Raw genomic sequence first — 20020 nt, forward strand, 5'->3', positions numbered from 1 at the left:
CAATGTAGCGCAAGTAGAGTAGGGGCATTAGGGGACGAGAGCTGAGGAAGCGTTGTTCTAAGTCAGCCATAAAAATGTTGGCATACTGTGGGGCCATGCGGGTACCCATCGCAGTGCCACTGATTTGAAGGTATACATTGCCCCTAAATGTGAAATAGTTATGGGAGAGGACAGAGTCGCAAAGTTCAGCCACCAGGTTAGCCATGACATTATCGGGGATACTGTTCCTGATGGCTTGTAGTCCATCTTTGTGTGGAAGGTTGGTGTAAAGGGCTTCTACATCCATAGTAGCTAGGATGGTGTTTTTAGGAAGATCACCAATGGATTGTAGTTTCCTCAGGACGTCAGTGGTGTCTCGAAGATAGTTGGGAGTGCTGGTAACGTAGGGCCCGAGGAGGAAGTCTACCTAGCCAGACAATCGTGCTGTCAGGGTGCCAATGCCTGAGATGATGGGGCATCCAGGATTTCCAGGTTTATGGATCTTGGGTAGCAGATCGAATACCCCAGGTCGGGGTTCCAGGGGTGTGTCTGTGCGTATTTGTTCTTGTGCTTTTTCAGGGAGTTTCTTCAGCAAATGCTGTAGTTTCTTTTGGTAACCGTCAGTGGGATCAGAGGGTAATGACTTGTAGAAAGTGGTGTTAGAGAGCTGCCTAGTAGCCTCTTGTTCATATTCCGACCTGTTCATGATGACGACAGCACCTCCTTTGTTAGCCTTTTTGATGATGATGTCAGAGTTGTTTCTGAGGCTGTGGATGGCATTGTGTTCCACACGGCTGGGGTTATGGGGCAAGCGATGCTGCTTTTCCACAATTTCAGCCCGTGCACGTCAGCGGAAGCACTCTATGTAAAAATCCAGTCTGCTGTTTCGATCTTCAGGAGGAGTCCACCCAGAACCCTTCTTTTTGTACTGTTGGTAGGAAGGTCTCTGTAGGTTAATATGTTGGTCAGAGGTGCATTGGAAATATTTCTTGAGTCGGAGACGTCGAAAATAGGATTCTAGGTCACCACAGAACTGGATCATGTTCGTGGGGGTGGTAACATTCGTGGTAACATTCAGAAACCAGTCGGAGAACACTTCAATCTCTACGGTCACTCGATTACAGACCTAAGAATGGCTATCCTTCAACAAAAAAGCTTCAAAAACAGACTCCAACGAGAGACTGCTGAATTGGAATTAATTTGCAAACTGGATACAATTAACTTAGGCTTGAATAGAGAGTGGGAGTGGATGAGTCACTACACAAAGTAAAACTATTTCCCCATGTTATTTCTCCCCCCGCTATTCCTCAGATGTTCTTGTTAACTGCTGGAAATGGCCCACCTTGCTTGTCGCAATGAAAGGTTTTCCTCCTCCCCTCCGCCCGCTGGTGATGACTCATCTTAAATGATCACTCTCCTTATAGTGTGTATGATAAAAACCCATTGTTTCATGTTCTGTGTGTGTGTGTGTGTGTGTGTGTGTGTGTGTGTGTAAATCTCCCCACTGTATTTTCCACCAAATGCATCCGATGAAGTGAGCTGTAGCTCACGAAAGCTTATGCTCAAATAAATTTGTTAGTCTCTGAGGTGCCACAAGTACTCCTTTTCTTTTTGCAAATACAGACTAACATGGCTGCTACTCTAAAACCCATCCTGTATCCTCCTAGGACTCATATTTGGTGTAGTCTCCATTGACTCTTCCCCTTTTCCTATAGGACTAGCCGCTCTTCTCTTCTTCCTTGCCCTTCCACCTTCAGCAACTACCTGCTGAGCCCCTTCTTCATTTTCCAACTCTGCAAACCTGTTCCTGAGCTCTATTTCTCCTTCACTAGCCCGTCTTTTCCTCTGCCTGGTTCTTTTAGTCACTTGCTTCCACTGACCACTTTCCTCACCCAGTTTCCACTCAGAATTCCCCAGCCCTGTTTCCATCTGCAAGTCTGAGCTTTTTCCTTCAGGTACCTTATGTCTTTGCTCCAAAGTCTGCTCAAACCCCTTCCTAAACTCAACCAGACTTTCCACCTGCATCTCCAAACCTTGGATCTTTTCCTCCATCAGCTCTATCAGATGGCATTTCATGCAGAAAAAACTCTTACAAGGTACCTCCTCTAGTATCATTACATACCGCAGCTTCCACATCAGTCATCTTCATTGTGTCTTCCACTACATGGGTCACTCCCACTGCTGCCTCCGTGTCTGTCATAGCCTTCTCCTTCAACAAAACTCCCACTCAAACTCCCCTGTTTACAGCTCTGTTTGCTGACTCCTGTGCCACTGCAGCTGTCTGTACCAGAAGTGTAGCACAAATCTTGTCAATAAAACACCCAGCTAGCTCAAATTTCTTTTCTCTGTGGTACAGTGATCACTATTTTAAAAGTCCAAAACTTGTCTACGGATGTCTTTATTCCTCAATATTGTCCTCTTTTTTTTTGGTTTTAATAGGATTGCAGTGCCTAACTCTTCCTTCATATTCTTTAAGCATTAATTAATCAAATGTTCTGTATGAAATCGTCTTTTGGTTGACTCCTGTTTAGCTTGAAACATGGCATTTTACTGAAGTTTCTCATTCCGATATTGTGAAATCAGAAGTTATCTGAAAGATAGTCTGGTGAGAGTTGGCGGTGAGAAATTACTTTTTTCCTTGTCTGGAGTGCACTGCTAAAAAGTGTGTGTCACAGTGAAGCCTTTTAGCAAGTAATTTTAAAAGCATGTGCATTGTCACATTGTAGTCACTTCAGTGAGATGAGTTGTATGCTTAGTTATGCATGTGTTTAAATCCATTGCTGGATCAAGGCCTAGAACTGTAGGGGCCATTGTATTAGTTGGGATGCATTAGAAGCTATGCTCCAAAGACAAAGGATGTTGATTAAGTTTATTTCCATGAAAGGCTTTATTTGCAACATGCTAGGTAGGCTTTGAAACTCATAATGACAAATCATGCAGGAAGGATGGGAACTTCATTGTCAATGTCCAATACACAATTAGGGTATCCATAACCAGTAGAGCATCTAGTCCATGTGGACAAACCCTGTGCTGCAGGAATGAATATTCACTAATGTAGTAACTCAAGAAACTGCCCACAGATTCTCTCTTGAGATCATCTTTGTAAGGACCTTATGTCAGTTGAATATTGGGTTCTACTGCAGTCCTTGTAGGCAAAGCTGGGAAAGACTGCTTCAGAATATCTCAATAGTTAGGTAATGAATCTAGTATTGAGAAATCCGAGTGATGTCTGCCTTTAACTAAACTGGCCTTTTAATGACTTACTAACACCTTTTTAGCTCGCTGTAGTTTGATATAGTTTGGCTCGTGAAGAGTTGGTCGTCCACTAGATATAGACAGATTTGAAGAATGGAAAGAGGGGCATCTTCCCATTTCACTTAAGGAGCTCTATATTAACAAAGGATACAGCTCTAAACAGAAGTTCTTTTGGTCTTATTAGTTAATTGTGTGTGTTTCGTGTATGGCTTTCAGTAGGAAATATTCAAAGATAACTGGAAAAGATCTTTATAGCATATACTGGGTGTCTTCATTCTCAGAATTAGAAAATCTAAGGGAAATGGAACAGCAGAAAAACCAATGGAAAATAATTTTTAAAATGGTATTCCCTGTGGTTTACAAATTGGTAATTAGTTAAGCTGTAGCATGGTTGTTCCAGCTTTTTTTTGTTTTACTTCAACCAAGATTTCAATATCTCATTTGCAGAGCGCTTCAAAATTTTTCTTCTACGACTACATACTTTTTTTTTTAACCTTCTAACTTTGGATATTTTCAAGTGCTGTTTGAATAATCCTAAACAAATGTATTTGACAAAAATTTTAAAACTCTGATGTAAGTGTTATGAAGTAACAAAAATGTGAAAAACATGTTAAGCTACAGTTCAAGTAACCGTGATATAAAATTTATTTGCAAATGTTTGAGAGTCCTAGGATGGTTTAAAGGACTTGTCTTTTAATTAAAAGTGCCATACACTTAGTAAAAATCCATGTTAATTGAAAAATTGTTGTGGTTGTTTTTTGGGTTTTTTTGGAAAGCTGAGTTTTCTTGTATGGGGTAAATGTCACTCTGTTCATATCTTAGCTTTGCTGCAAATCAGGACTTGTACTATTCCACCAGGTTGTCATAGAAACGCAGCTAACTGTCATCTTAACTCAGGCTGCTGATGGTTTTATTTGTAGGTTTGCAGGATTATTAAAATTTAACAAATTATTGATTTGCTTTTTATTAATGCTGGCTTGTGTTTACCTTAGAAGTTCAGGCTGCATAAAAGCTTTTCCTGATAAGAAAATATTTGTAAGATGTTAAGCTCAAGTACATTAAATGTGTTTGACATTTTCTCTCTCATTTAGAATGTGATAGTCTGTGGCAATAGAGTAAACTTGTATTTTTTTTTTTTATTTTTTTTTTTAACAAATCATTTTTCATTTCCTTTTTTTACAGTGAGGCAGATATTTCTCAAATTCACCTTTTTGCCTGACTTTTTTTTACTTTACATAAAAGATGCCTGTCAGGAAAGCATGAAGTGGGTACATCATTGTGGCTAATATTTGAAGTTTTCATTTTATATACATTTTCATGAAGCCTGGCAGAATGCTTCAGTGCACTGAGTTTTGAAAGAATATATATTTTTATATGCATGTGCAGGAGAAATTATTTAGTTTTCACTCATAAATAAGACAGGCAAAACTTATTTACAGTAACACTCTCTAACGGCCCGTGGATGAATGCTTTTATGCAAAATACTTGAGAGACTAGAATTAACTTTTCACATTGGTGTCCAGACTTCAGCAACATGTGGAATCTTATTACAAAGGCTGTTTGCCTAGAATTGAATTTTTACTTCACATATTTATGTCAGGATGCACAGATCACTGATGCATTTCAAGTGTAGTCTTTGTAATGATGTAAGAAATACAGTAATGTATTAATTTTTGTAAAATATATAAATAAAAAGCACTACTTTTTTTTCTTGCTTTTTACAATTTTCATCCGTTAAGGATTTGGAAGCACAGGTAACTTAGCTGATTCTTTGTATATAGCTCTCTAATTTGACATTGTCATTCTGACTGGTAACAACTTTTCGTTGGATTTACTGAATAAAATTTTCTTGCTGGACATTTTGACATTTCACTTCAGACAACTATGTCATGGTTGTTGGCATCCCTATATTAATTCCTTTTGTATTCGGCCATTAAACTCTATAATAAATTTTAAAAGAACCTTTTATTCTAGCATGTATTCAGTAAGTTGGTGGTATGAAATATTGAATTTCTACCAGAGTTTCATATTTTTATTGTGTTTTCTGGAAGAGAACATCATGATAACATGTGAGAAAATAGTTTAAACAGTCTCAGTAGTTTAGTATATTAAGTAATCATATTGGCTTTTAATATAGCAAAAGACTACTTTGTTTTTACTTGAAGAAAGGCTTAAATAAAATTGTTGTTTTTTTGTTTCTCCACTGGGAGTTATATACCTTTATACTCATTAGGCAGGAAGAAAGAGCACATCTATAGCACCTTTTCTCAGGCTCTCATTATGCTTTATGAATATTTATTGAACCTCCTACACCCCTTTTTGAAGTCCATATTAGAATCATTTCACCCATCAGAGGGGTGGAACACCGGAGCTGTTTTAACAGTGCACAGCAATGATGCGCTTCAATTTTAGGACTGAAAGTGAAAAAGAACACTATATCCAATATGTATACGCTAAATACTTACTTTTGATAGTGATGTTCTCATTCTAATTGAGAATAGGAGGGTGTCATTGTAGATATATTACTTCATAGTGAGGATTCTTTGGAACATATAGTACAAATGAAGCTATTAAATATAAAATGTATCCATCTGAAATGTATATAAAACTGCAGTAGGGCATTTTGGTATAGATAAATACCCTAATACTGTATTGCACCTTGAGCATTCATTTGTAGCAGGAACACAAATAGATGGACTGTTTGTTTTGATCAGCTAGCTTTCTTTCTCTCTCATCTAACCATTCACTTTGTGTCAGTTTTATGTGCCTTTCCTCAGTCCTGAATGGTGATTGGATGACTACATAGTTCCTTTGTTTAAAGGGTAACAACAGGGTAGGTTTGAGGTCCTAGAAACGTGCTAGATCACAGTTTATCCATGTGAAAGTTACTATGTCCAGGTCTGTTTCTCGAACAGTTTTGCAGCAACATTTCTACTTTTTGTTTGTTTGAACATAATAAACCCCATTGACATGTCTTATACAGGTAACACATTCCTAGTAGATATTTTTATTTTTATTTACAGCATTTTGTGTCTGTCCTTCCTGCCGAGGTGCAGCATCTTGTAAAGGTCTTCAAGTTTTTTGTAATGTGCATGCTTCAACTCGGAGCTAAAAGTGGCTACAGCTGCATACTTTATTTTTATCAACTTTGCCATATCCATACTTCATTTTTTCTCCATTTCATTGGGAATGAGTAACTTTATTTAACAAAGTACCCATGTACATTTTCCCTGCTTGTTATAAATCAACTAAGTGCCTCTTACAGTTTAACTGTATCAATTTATTTATTTACAGTACTGTATTTAGTTGCACCCAGAACTCTGGTACCGGTAATTGGAATGTTAAGTATAGTGGCTGTTGTTGAGAGATCATAGAGAACCATCTATGGCTGTCGCTGTGTGATAGTATTTGGGGATCTCTAAGTATTTGGTATTTTAAATTAAACTTAAAAAAACCTCATTCTTTTCCCTCCCTCTTCCCCAAACTCTTAATAATATAGGAAGAGGAGAGTGAAGAAGAACCCAAGCTGAAGTATGAAAGGCTTTCTAACGGAGTGACTGAAATTCTCCAAAAGGATGCAGCCAGTTGCATGACCGTGCATGAAAAGGTACCTTTTTCTTTTTTCTGGGTGGGGATATGAAGTAACTGTTTGCTTGTTTTTAAAATATCTGTCTGTTTATATGTTATCTCTCTCAAAAAAAGTTACAGATTTATGTTAAGGAACTGACAAATCTGAAGATCGTCTCAGCTAAGTACAGTGCAAGCAACTGTAATATGAGTTGACTTAATAGTAACCTCTTGTTGGACAGTGTTTTTCTTTCTCTCTCTCTCTCTCTCTCTCCCTCTCTCAGGCGGTAAGAGATAAGAATTCCGTATTTTGTAAGGTGGAATGTTTATATGAGTTACTGTGAGATTTAGTTCTAATTAAAAACTGTATCGTAAGCTAGGATCAAGATGCTTGATCAAGTAAAGAACTCTGCACCTTTTGAATCATTCCAAACAAACTCAATCCTGCCAGGGGCTGATTTAGTTGGAGAGGGTATTCATCTGTGGAAGACAACTGAGGTTTTATTAATAAAACAGGAAAGTAATTAAAATACATTTATTCTTGATCTTTTACAAGTAGCCTAGGCTCAGTAAACTCAGACCAGGGGGTGGGACTCAAAACCTGTACTAATAACATTAGTCTAAAAGACGCAAGAGGAAAAGAACACTGAATGTAGAGGGGCTTGCACTGATGGGAATAAAAGTACAGGTTTGTGAGATGAAGATGGAGTGGCAACTTCAGCTACGATTTTTTTAACTGTGTCCATCAACTAAACATTTTTTTTCTTTTTCTGAATTTACTTGTTTTTAATATTAAAATATTAAAGACCAGGTGCTGTACATTTGAAAGTGTATGACTTTAATGACTCCTATCAAAAAGGAGTTATAATATATTACAAAATGTAATGTATACAGTTGTATTTTTTTAATTTATAATTTTCTGGCAGACCATAATGGCTGCTTACCAGCTACCATTGGGGTGTCTGTGATATGTTGTTTTGTTATACATTCAAGATTAAGACTTGTGCTGAGTGTTTTTTTCCTTCAGAATACTGGTGCAGCTGTTCAAGAGGCCCTTTTTAGGGTAGTTAAAGTTCATGTTTTAAATTTAAGTTAAATTTAACTGTATGAATGAAAAACAGTGAGTCTCTCTTTTGAACATTAAAGACTTAAAATCAAACAGATATTTTGAAAATTGAAAAGAAACTCCTCCTAGTCTGGGATCATTTTTCAGTCTTAAGTGACTTTTTAAACCCAACTGATTAAACAGAATTTTATATATGGAAATTTCCAGAATACTGACCTTAACTATAGGGTCACGAAGCGTGACACTACAGTAAGGCTGTTTTAAGTATCCAAACGCTTTTAGATTTCTAGCAAACTAGATACACTATTTATGAGGAGGATCAATATTATTAGAAGCTAGGGGATTGGTCTTTTGGGAATTGGTCTGTTACAACAGAGAGCCTAAAAGCAAAGGTAGAGCATAAGATCCTTTTTTTTTTTTCTTCAGGGGTGGGGGAAGGTTAAGGAAAAACATACAAAAGGGTTGGCACAAATGAAATTATAGTCGTACTATACACATACTTCTGATTAGAACAATTTGACTTTGTTGGGGAGTCCCAAATTCTGGCTTATAAAGTCAGACTAATTTCTCCCCGGAATTAATTTTTCTTTCAATGCTATAGCATCATATTTTCACCAGGCTTGCTGTCTGCACTGGATGACTAATCGTCCTGGCACCTGGTGCATTCAAGCAGGCCTGTGCAGTGGAATAGTCATACCTAGTTATGTCTGCACACCTGATGTTTTATTAACCAGTATTGATTTTTTTACCCGGAGGACTTTTTTTCTTCCTGAAAAAAGGCAACCTTGCAGGAGTGAAAGGCATTGCAGGGGATGAATTTCTAATGAAACCCTTCTTTCCCATTTTTTTTGACTCCTCTTTAATGTAGCTTCATATTTTAAGTGTCTGAACTGAAATTTTATTTTAAGCAATTCCATTTTGATAAATCCTTTTAAGCCTTGACTTTCTGTAAGGTTATTTTTTAAAGATTGTGCTGCTTGACTGACACGCTTAGTAGTGCTTGTAAATTTGAGCATTTCATTATAGGTTGCAATGAAGCATGCTCACATGCAGTGAAATACAGAGAATTTAGGAGCCTAGGCCATTTGAGTAATGTTAAATAGAAAAAAGAGAGAAAAGAGAAGAAAAACCAACTGTCATATATCAAGTAGTACTGAAGTTTCTGCTGGTTTATTTAGGATTGGTTCACACAGTTCAACTAACAGGGGCTCTCCTGGAATCATTTGCCCTTTTATATCTATCAGATAAATGTGTAGTGCTGTTATGTGTATTATTTGAAAAATAATTTGTCATAATTAGACTGTCATAGTATAAAATGGCTGGTGAATGCATGCATCATTAAATGTCGGAATATCACAGTGTCAAAGAAAATAAAGAATCAGGATAATATTAAATGCATTAGATCTTTAAATAGCTTTCCATGTTATGGTATTCTGTGTAATAAGGGCCCAATAATTGGTAGCTTTGTTTTTGAATATTTATTGTATTGTAAAGAAGAATTAAAAGTAAATAGCTTCTTAATCATTTCCATAGCTTTATTTTCAAGTGTGTGTTACCCTTGCTTTCACACTACATTTTTAATTTGCTGCCACAGTCCATGAGGCAATACGTACAGAGTGCAGACATACCATTAGTTGTCAGTAGATGAGGGTTCCCATGACTCATTCTGACAGCTAACTTGCACGATCACAATAATATGGGCTTCAAGCCCTGTTTTATTCTTTAGGTGCATCCAAAATAAACTTCGTCCATAGAATAACTTCTTTTAGGTTGCTGTTCAAAATTAATCTACTGAATATCCTGGAGTTCTTTACCTGGTGGTATTTTTTTTTTTTAAAGTTGCAATGTATTTATTTAATCAATCTCTTTCTCTTTTTCTTATCACAGTTTTTGGCACTTGGCACACACTATGGCAAGGTTTATTTACTTGATGTCCAGGGAAACATCACCCAAAAGGTTGACATTGTAAGTGAAACATAATTTAGAAAATTTTATTGCGATGCAAAATATTGTGATGTACCAAATAGTAAATAAGGTTATTGCTCTCAATATACCTGAAATTTTAAAAATACATTTCAAAAACTCCTACTGATATGAGGATGAATACAGAACATGGAAAAAAGACAGTATAACACATTGTCTTATGGACACATCTCAGATTGTAGGATGTGTTCATGATTACTACAGACAAGGAAATGCATATTTGTGATTGTAATTAACAATAATCATCTACCTCCTCTAGAGGTTCTTGACTTCCTTAAGGTATTAGCCGACTATTGTTGATTGCTAGTATGTGTGCTATCATCTTATCAAGATGCCAAAAGTAATTGAAAATTGATTGATTGTCTTGCTAGTTCAGTTTATCTACTGCAAATATATAAAGCTAATATTTTATGTGAATGTTTTGAAGCTTAGGCTCTTAAGGGATTGTATTGATTTAAGGAGAAGAGGCAGACTACTTTTTTTAATTTTTTTTTATTGTTTCTGGAATCATTGAGGATGAATGAAATGTTGAATTTAAAGCTGTGTTCTAAGGTATTAAATGCACACTTTTAAAGTATGGAGGGTTTGAGTGTATGGGTTACTTTCTTTTTGCTTTGTTTTATTTTAGTAAATTTTTTGTTTCTAGCATTGTCATAAATTCCAGTGGGCAGACCTCACTTTTTCAAAAGCAGCATCAGCTCTTGTCAAGTATCTATCACAAAATGGCAACATGTTTGCAAAATAGAACCCATATTCTGAAGCTGACACAGCTTGCTGCACATGAAAGGTGAAAGGTTATATTTTTATATTTGAAAAATCTAATTACACAATTGTTTCCAAAAAAATAAAAACCACCAAAAAAAAAATCTCCTAGGAAAAGCCTTTGAAGGAAATTTTATATATTATAGTGGTCAGATTGACAGTGACCTTACTTGAGATTCGTGAAAGTCAAGTTAACTTTTTGTGCTCCATCAGCCCGACAGCATTTAATAGATTCATAGATTCCAAGGCCAGAAGGGACCATTGTGATCATCTAACCTGACCTTCTGTGTAACACAAGCCATAGAACTTCCCCAAAATACTTTCAAGGGAAGAAGGGCTTTGCCTGGCTTCCTTCCATGTTCTGATTACTTTACACAGGTGCTATTTGCCAAAGACACACACTTGTAATTTTACTCCAATCTGATTTATTTGAGGCAGATCAGAATTTTATCTAAAACCCAGTTTCTTCATTTCTAAGGTATGCATTTAGGGACTGATCCAAAATCTATTAATCATTTAGTGTCTTTCCCCGAGATTCAGGCCTGAAATGCATCTGCCTGATAGTTATATTTACCCCACAGATAGACTCTGTGTGTGCCTGAAACACTTCCTCTTGTTGCAGGTCTCCTCTTCCCCCCCAGTCCTACAACTAGTGATCACTGAGGCCCCAATCCTACAAGGAATCCACATGCCTGCGCAAAGCCCCTTTGATTTCAGTAGGGCGCACTGCATGGGCATAAGGGCTCATCTGCACAGATCCCAGGCAGAGTCAGAACCTAAGAATAAGATGGATGCCTTACCAGGAAACAGAGGCAAAAAAACCCCAGTCCCTCAATGTGTATGCATGTCGTTTGCTTTATAACATACAATGCTAACAACAGCTACTGTTTTGTTTGTTATAGGAAAGTTAAGGTAGGTTACTTAAGTATTTCTATTCTAAAATCCCTTTTTCACTTGCTTATAATTCTCCTAAAATTTTACTATTCCAGGTTGAAGTTTTCCAGGTCTTGTTTATTTGTAAGGATGATTGGTTCTGTTGCTCTTGGGGTTGAGAACAGTATGTGGGGGGAGGGGGGAAAGGAAATAAACTGTGCCTGTTCAGTTTTACTATCTTTAATTTTTTTCAACTTTTTTCAGCAGCTGTAATGCATCAGTAGTTTAGCATAGAAAGCTGAAGTTAAGTAAGGTTTAGGAAGAAGAGGGGTCTTTTAAGATTCTGATTAAAATTGTTTTTGATATGACAGAGTGATGTGGGTTCAAAATTGTAGTGTAATATAATGCATTTTGTTAATCACCAGGCATTCTAAAGCAAAGAGGGCTGCATGCGTGTGAACTGTCACAGTTCTGAAGTACCCTTCCCAAGCTTAGCGTACAATCCCTTGAATGCTGTTTCCCAAGATGGAGAGCTGCAACTGAGGCAGTTTGTCCTCATTGATGTGCCTCTTTCCATGCCAAAATCACTGCCATCCAGCCTAAACTGTGTCTGAAGTCACTAGATTACAGAACAGAGAGACACAACCATCAGATGGGGAAGGAGCAGGACAGCCTTCCTTCCCCTTTCTTTTCCCTTTGTCTACCATTTTGCCCTACACAGGGTTGTGAAGAGAAAAAAAAATCTTCACAGGAAGGAGAGAATCACACAGTATCCCCCAATCATACCCCTCAAAGGCTAAGATGTTTTTTAAATGCTCTGCAGTAAGGAGAGCTAGTTAACCTTGGTTCTTGCTGGGTTCTGTCTCCAAGGAGTAAATCAGCTGAAGGCCTGTTAAAATAAATGGTGGAATTAATTATTTGAAGAAAAAGATTGTTCAGGTAAGTAGGATAAGGTTTCTCATGAAAGAAACGTTACTTCAGATTGTTGCAATCTTGGAATCATTTGCAGCCCTGGCAAATTAAGAACTTCAAGACTAAAATTTCACACACCTTTTTAAAAAGTTGATTTTTTTTTTTTAAAAGCATAGCTTCAGCTTTCTCCTTCTAGTATAGTTAAAAGGACACCAACAACTCAAAGTCTGTCTGTTTAAAAGAAATGAGTTATGTAATTTCAGGTACTATCCATGCCCCTGAGAGTGTCTGCCATTTTTGTGGCTTTACAGCTATGTTTTACTGTATCTTAAAAATATTCTTCTCTTTCTCTGTCACTGTGTGAAAGACCTACACAAACAGGGAAAACTGATTATCAGGAGAGACTGTGAAAATGACCATAGACAAAATATTGCCAAATGCAAAAAATAAATTGGGGGAAGGATAAAAAAAACCCACCTCACCCATCTTCTCTCTCTAGATTAAAGTAATTGTTGTTTGTTTGTTTGTTTTTTTTTTATTGGACCAACTTCTGTTGGTGAGAGACAAGATTTTGAGATAACACATTACTCTCATTTATAGTGATCTTAGGTTTTAATGGTAATGATAGTAGGTAAAGATATTTCAGACAGAGACTTGACTATATTGCTTTAGTACCAAAACCCACCCAACCCCTGTCCTTTTAGTTTAACTAAGCTAATCACTATTAGGAAAACTCATTCCTGGGCTGAAAGAGGAAAAAATAGTCTAGAGGGTGTTGCCACTTAAGCCTGGTCTACACTACTGGGTTAGGTTGATTTTAGCTGCATTAGGTCGATTTTAAAATGAATGCGTCCACACAACCAACCCCATTCCGTCGACTTAAAGGGCTCTTAAAATTGACCTCTGTACTCCTCCCGGCAAGGGGAGTAGCGCTAAAATCGACCTTGCTGGGTCGAAATTGGGGTAGTGCAGATGTAAATCGATGGTATTGGCCTCCGGGAGCTGTCCCAGAGTGCTCCATAGTGACCGCTCTGGACAGCACTTTGAACTCCGATGCACTAGCCAGGTACACAGAAAAAGCCCCGGGAACTTTTGAATTTCATTTCCTGATTGGTCAGCATGGTGAACTCAGCAGCACAGGTGACCATGCAGTCCCCCCAGAATCGCAAACGAGCTGCAGCATGGACCGAAGGGAGACACTGGATCTAATTGCTGAATGGGGAGAAGCATCTGTGCAGGCAGAACTCTGATCAAAAAGAAGAAATGCAAATATATTTGCCAAAATCTCACAGGGCAAGTTGGAGAGAGGCTACAACAGGGACACATAGCAGTGCCGTGTGAAAGTTAAGGAGCTGAGGCAAGCCTACGAAAAGACAAAGGAGGCAAATGGTCGCTCCGGGTCAGAGCCCTATACATGCCGCTTCTATGATCAAGTGCATGGCATTCTAGGAGGGGACCCTACCACTACCTCATCACTGTCCATGGACACCTGCAAAGGGGGAGTTTCGCACAACACGGAGGAGGATTTTGTGGATGAGGAGGAGGAGGAGGAGAATGCGCAGCAGGCAAGTGCTGAATCAGTTCTCCCCAGCAGCCAGAACCTTTTCATCACCCTGGAGCCAATACCCTCCGAAGGCAGGATCCCCGACCCTGAAGCTGAAGAAGGCAGCTCTGGTGAGTGCATATTTATAACTACAGTACAGGGTTTAAAAGCAATGGTGTTTAATGTTTGATTTGCCCTGAAGAATTGGGGTACATTCGCGGCCAGTACCGCTACTGGAAAAGTCTGTTCACATGTCTGGGATGGAGCGGGAATCCTTCGGGGACATCTCCATGAAGCTCTCCTGGAGGTCCTTTGAAAATATTCTGTAATCATTGCAGCACAAAGCATGGCAGCAAATGGTCCTGGGTTTTGGTCACATTTGAATGGATGTGCAGATCCCTTTGGAATCTTAGACAGTCTGCAGATGCCCAGGATCTACAGATCATAGAATATCAGGGTTGGAAGGGACCTCAGGAGGTCATGTAGTCCAACCCCCTGCTCAAAGCAGGACCAATCCCCATTTTTTTCCCCTGATCCCTAAGTGGCCCCCTCAAGAATTGAACTCACAACCCTGGGTTTAGCAGACCAGTGCTCAGACCACTGAGCTCAAGCAACAGTCAGTCTATATCTTTCTTTGTTAGCCTCAGGAGAGTGATATCATTCATGTCACCTGGTTGAAATAGGGGAATTTTTGTAAGGGAACAGTAAAAGGACCCTGTTCATGCTGGGCTGTTTGTGCTTGGCTAAAAGGGATCATCCCAGAGAATAGCCACACAGTGGGGTGGGAGGAGGTGTGTTCTGCACATCCACCTGAAAACCGCAGCTCCTCCTTTTAAATGTGAAACTGAACCCATTGCTTGGTATGGGAAAGGATGGCTCTGCAATTTGAAACCATTCCCACATGTTATGCATAAGAAGCCAACCCCACGTATCCTTTGCCTTACCATGGATGTATGGAAACCAAATTCTGTTGCCCAGCCATGTGTGGTGTGTCACCATACCGGCAGGCGCTCAATATAAAAGGCAAAATGTGACCCTGTACCTAAAGCACGTGTGCTGTCTGCTGTGAATTGCTTGATTCACTGTGAAAGAGTCTCCCTTTTGTTCTCAGAAATGTATCATCTTAAATTTTACTCTCCCTTTTTATTTCCCCCGGTGCAAATGTTTCTAGGCTCCCCCATCACCTCCATCCCTGAGGTTATTGCAGATTAGAAGGTGAAAAAAATGCACTCGCAATGACTTGTATTCCGAGCTCATGCTGTCCTCCTGCAACAGCAGTGGTGAGCTAAGCGGGCTCCATGCTTGCCGTGGTCGGGCGTCTGCAGGAGAGCAGAGTTGCAGCAGAAGTGGTGGATGACGGATGCCACAAGAATAGATATTTATACTGAACGACGAGAGGACCTGCAAGGTGGATTCATGGCACCAGGAGAGCAGAGTTGCTGCGGAAGTGGTGGATGATGACGGTTAGCAGTTGTACTGCACCGTCTGCTGATAGCAGCACCCAGGACACAACAGGAGCAGTGATGCTGAGCTGAGCGGGCTCCATGCTTGCACAGAAAAAAGGCACGAAATGATTGTCTGCCGTCGCTTTCACAGAGCGAGGGGCGACTGATGACGTACCCAAAACCACCCACAACAATGTTTTTGCCCCATCAGGCATTGGGAGCTTAACCCAGAGTTCCAATGGGTGGTGGAGACTGCGGGAACTGTGAGATAGCTACCAACAGTGCACGTTTCATAAGTCGATGCTAGCCACAGTAGTGAGGACTCACTCCGCCGACTTAATGCGCTTAGTATGGACATACGCAATCAACAATATAAAATCAATTTCTAAAAATAGACTTCTATAAAATCAACCTAATTTTGTAGTGTAGACATACCCTCAGACTCCTCTGAAAACTGACATTTATAATTTATATGGTTGTTATGCAAAATAAATGAGAAGTTTCCTCACAGTTTTCCCTTGGTACTCTCCATTTTCCCAGTCCCCCCCCCTTTTTTTTTCCCTTTCTCTCCTTCCCAACCTCAGGAATATATGCATATGGGAACCTAATTATCTACATTCCACTTTTTTCTCTTTCATAATGATTAAAATTGATTTTGATACAAAACATGAGGCTGATCTTGGAAGACTGGACTCTTGCAGTATGGTTTCTTCTGTTCGTTTAGCTTTGTCAAACTTGCACGAGATGTGGAAAGTACCTTTGCAGAATCTCTGCTGACTAATGTTGATTATGTGCTTTCTGTTGAAAACTGAAGTAATTCGGTACCTTCCTATAATACTTTGCAAATTAAAACCAGGCAGCTCTAGAAAATAGTTGGGCTCTCTGCATTCTTCCTTTATACTCATTTTTATTTATTTTTTTTTTTTAACTCCTAGGGCTTGTGATTCTGTAAGGTGCTGAGTGGGGAAGAAACTTTCCTTCTGTGCAGGTTACCCCATAAGCCATGAATGTTGGCTCTGATTCTGTGCAGACTTAAACATGTACTGTATGCTCTGGGAGTAATGGGAAGTCAATGGGAATACTTAGTGTGTGTAATTTTTAAGCATGTGCATAATAGTCTTTGCAGGATTAGGGCTGGAGTTTTCTACACCATCTTCCTGAAGCATCTGGTACTAACCACTGTTGGTGATGGGATACCTTGAGGTGAACAGGTGGTCTATTCAAGTTTGCAATTCCTGTGTTCCCAGAAAAATGAGTAGAGGGAATCCAGTAGGCCCCAACAGGTTTGGAGGCCTTCAGCCAGGGGGGATTAAAGGAGGGGTGTTTTCTTGGTTTAGGCCCTGCATTTTGGTGATCTCATAATTGCTATGCTAATATCCTGGTACAGACCCCTTCTCCTCACCTAGGATGCCTTTGCTTTCACCAACGTGGCTGTTTATGTTGGTGACAGGCACTTAAGATTAACTGATATGCATCCTCAAATCACGTGCATTTGACAAACTGGTGTTCTTTTGTATTAAGGTTCAGTGCATTGAGCGATATGAAATGCATCAACCACTTTGAAAATTATGACTAAAAGGCCAAAAACCCCCCAAACCCTGATAACTCCACTGACAAAGGATTGTGCAGAAGTGATTTACAGTGTGTTAATTCCAAATGCCTCTACATCTTTGTTTTTTGTTTTAGACTGTCTACAATTGATATAATTATTGCCTCAACTGACATCTTGTGGACTTGTAGCTATGAGGAAAGCTGTGCAAACATTTAGTTAAGTAACAAATCAAAAACCCTTTTGGGGGCAAAAATAGATGCCCCCTTTCCCAGGTGTTTTTATAAACATCATCTTTAAAACTCATATGGTAACTAGTCTTGGCTTGTGCCAATGAAGTCCTATGCTTGGCCTGTATTTCCCCCTCTAAGAGCCACTTTATAAGTAGGATTGGTTTTTAATATTTAATATTTCAAAGGTGATGCATGAATGCAGAAAATAAATTTAAATAATGTTTTAAGGCAGTCTTTTGGTAGGAAGAATTGAAATCTTTTTAGCATGTAACATTTTGGAGACCACCAAGACTGGAGGAATTTTTTAAAAAGCATGAAATATTTAAGAGACATCCCTTTTGTTGTAGAATTTTATAAATGCATGTTTCACATCCCTTCGAGGCAGGGGCTTTTTATATATATAAAATGTAATTATTTTTAGGTCACCTCTATAAGACATCATATAAATATATATATAAAAATTGTTAGGTCAAGACGACATATATATACATGATGTCTTGACCTAACAATTTTTAATTTATCAAGGTGGCAGAACAAAATAATAAATAGGTTGTCTCTTGAAATATTGAAAATTCAAAGGTGATTTTGTTTGTTATAGAATAGTTGCACTTAGTCCTGCTAAAGTTTCAGCATCTCCTGGCCAATAGCTGGTTGTCCTCCTTTCTTCGAGGTACGTCAGATGTCTTGCCAACATACCTGATGTCTTAGTAGTGAACAAATGCTGCTAAGGCTTTTGAGGATAACGTGAGGCTTCAGTTGTCTTGACACAGCTTTGAAAGAAACTTCCTATCAACAGAGTACCCAACTTCAGTAATGAAACAATAGTGTTTGCTGTGTTCTAGATGCAATTGCTAGGGATGAAATAGAACCCAACCAATGGCGGTAAGGGACATAATGCAGCATTCTTCTCTGAGTAAGATAACTTTTAACATAGAATCATAGGACTGGAAGGGACCTTGGCAGGTCATCTAGTCTAGTCCCCTGCACCATGGCAGGACTAAGTATTATCTGGACCTTCCCTGACAGGTGTTTGTCTAACCTGCTCTTAAAAATCTCCAATGATGGTGATTCCACAACCTCCCTAGGCAATTTATTCCAGTGCTTAACCAACCTGACAGGAAGTTTTTCCTAATGTCCAACATAAACTGCCCTTGCTGCAATTTAAGCCCATTGCTTCTTGTCCTATCTTCAGAAGTTAAGGATTAAAAATTTTTCTCCTTCTTCCTTCTAACAACCTTTTTATGTACTTGAAAATTATGTTCCCTCTGTCTTCTCTTCTCCAGACTGAACAAACCCAATTTTTCAATCTTCCCTCATAGGCAGGTGTGAAAGTAACTTACCGGTACACCGGAATCCTGAGCAGGGGCGGGGCCTCAACCATAAGAGGCGGGGCCTTTCAAGATTTGAAGCCCCTGGGGCTCTGGCTGTGGCCTTTAAATCACCCCAGAGCTACCAGCTGCAGAGGCGGATGGGAGCTCAGGGGCAAATTAAAGGGCTCTGGGCCCTCTAAATTACCGCAGGAGCCCTGGCACTGCTACCCTGGGGCGGCAGGGCTCCAGCAGTGATTTAAAGGGCCTGGGGCTCCCCGCAGCGGTTGGAGCCCTGGGCCCTTTAAAACCCCGCCAGGGAAGCCGGTCCAGTCCAGCACGGTGTACTAGCCCGTACCTGCTTACTTTCACCTCTGCTCATAGGTCATATTTTCTAGACCTTTAATCATTTTTTTTGCTCTTCTCTGGACTTTCTCTACATTTGTCCTGAAATGTGACATGCAGAACTGGGCATAATACTCTTGTTGAGGCCTAATCAGTGCAGAGTAAAGCGGAAGAATTACTTCTCCTGTCTTGCTTACAACACTCCTGCTAATACAGCCCAGAACGATGTTTCCTTTTTTTGCAACAGTACTACATTGTTGATTCATATTTAGCTTGTGATTCATTGTGATCCCCAGATCCCTTTCTGCAGTACTCCTTCCTAGGCAGTCATTTGCCATGAAGATATTACTCTGAATGGAACTTTTGTATTGTTTTAGTTTTAAACTCGCAAAGTGTCACTTGTTTTGATAGGCTACTTAAAATTTTTCTGTTCATTACTTTATCATTTTAATTGTCATTGTCAGGCTGTGAAAGAAGATTTAGTGGTACAATGAAATGAAACAAAAGAATTTAAGGTAAAGACCAATTAGCTGGAAAACCTCTTTTGTACAGGCCCACCAGAATTTCCTGGCTACTTTTAATGCATGGCAGTGTACATGTGGATATGTGCTGCTTCTGTTCTTGCAAAAAAGAGGGTCATCTGCCTTTTTATTTTTTAAGGTTTAAATACAATACTTGTATTAATTTTCAAGATTACAGTTGTAACAAAAGCTAATTGCCCTTCCAGGACTCAACTTTATTTCCTCTCTAATGTGAATTAAGGGCAAGCATCTGACTCAAGCTGAGTTTTCTATTTTCTTTTTCCTCAGACATCACAGCTTTAAGTCCCTTTCCTGCTCCAATTTAAAGCAGTGGGAAAACTCTTAGAGATTTGAGTGATTTAGGATGGGCCCTTAATGTAGGGGATGTTCTTGTTGGATTTTAAAGAAAATCTTTTTGGACTTTGATCTTAAGATCAATCAATTATATGATAACTAGGGCTATATGAATAGTATAAACTTCTATTTAAAACACTTGTGTAGTGACTTCAGATCATTCAAGTTTGCTAAAAACCTAGGAGTGACTTATATACCTTTTTATGAGTATATGTTTTTTCCAGTGCTATAAAGAGATAGGGGAAGATCATAGTTTGTTCTTATTGGTATTACCTAATGCCTAGGAGCCTTAGTTATGATCAAGGACCCCATTGTGCAAGGTGCTG

The 20020-nt window shown here is 39.0% G+C and overlaps 1 protein-coding gene across 6 annotated transcripts in view; it reads left to right on the plus strand.

Annotated features, from left to right (window-relative positions):
* Window positions 1–20020, plus strand: part of VPS41 (VPS41 subunit of HOPS complex) — a 167854-nt gene that overhangs the window by 24047 nt on the left and 123787 nt on the right. For 5 of the 6 annotated variants that reach the window (XM_038388387.2, XM_038388388.2, XM_043508710.1 and 2 more), the window contains 2 exons: window positions 6734–6841; window positions 9755–9832. In XM_038388387.2, the coding sequence (XP_038244315.1) occupies window positions 6734–6841; window positions 9755–9832 (186 nt within the window). Of the gene's footprint in view, window positions 1–6733; window positions 6842–9754; window positions 9833–10614; window positions 10638–20020 lie in introns of those variants that run through there. The other variant, XM_043508714.1, reaches the window with a different exon arrangement.

Source organism: Dermochelys coriacea, chromosome 2 (genome assembly GCF_009764565.3).
Source record: "Dermochelys coriacea isolate rDerCor1 chromosome 2, rDerCor1.pri.v4, whole genome shotgun sequence".
Lineage (NCBI taxonomy): Eukaryota > Metazoa > Chordata > Testudines > Dermochelyidae > Dermochelys > Dermochelys coriacea.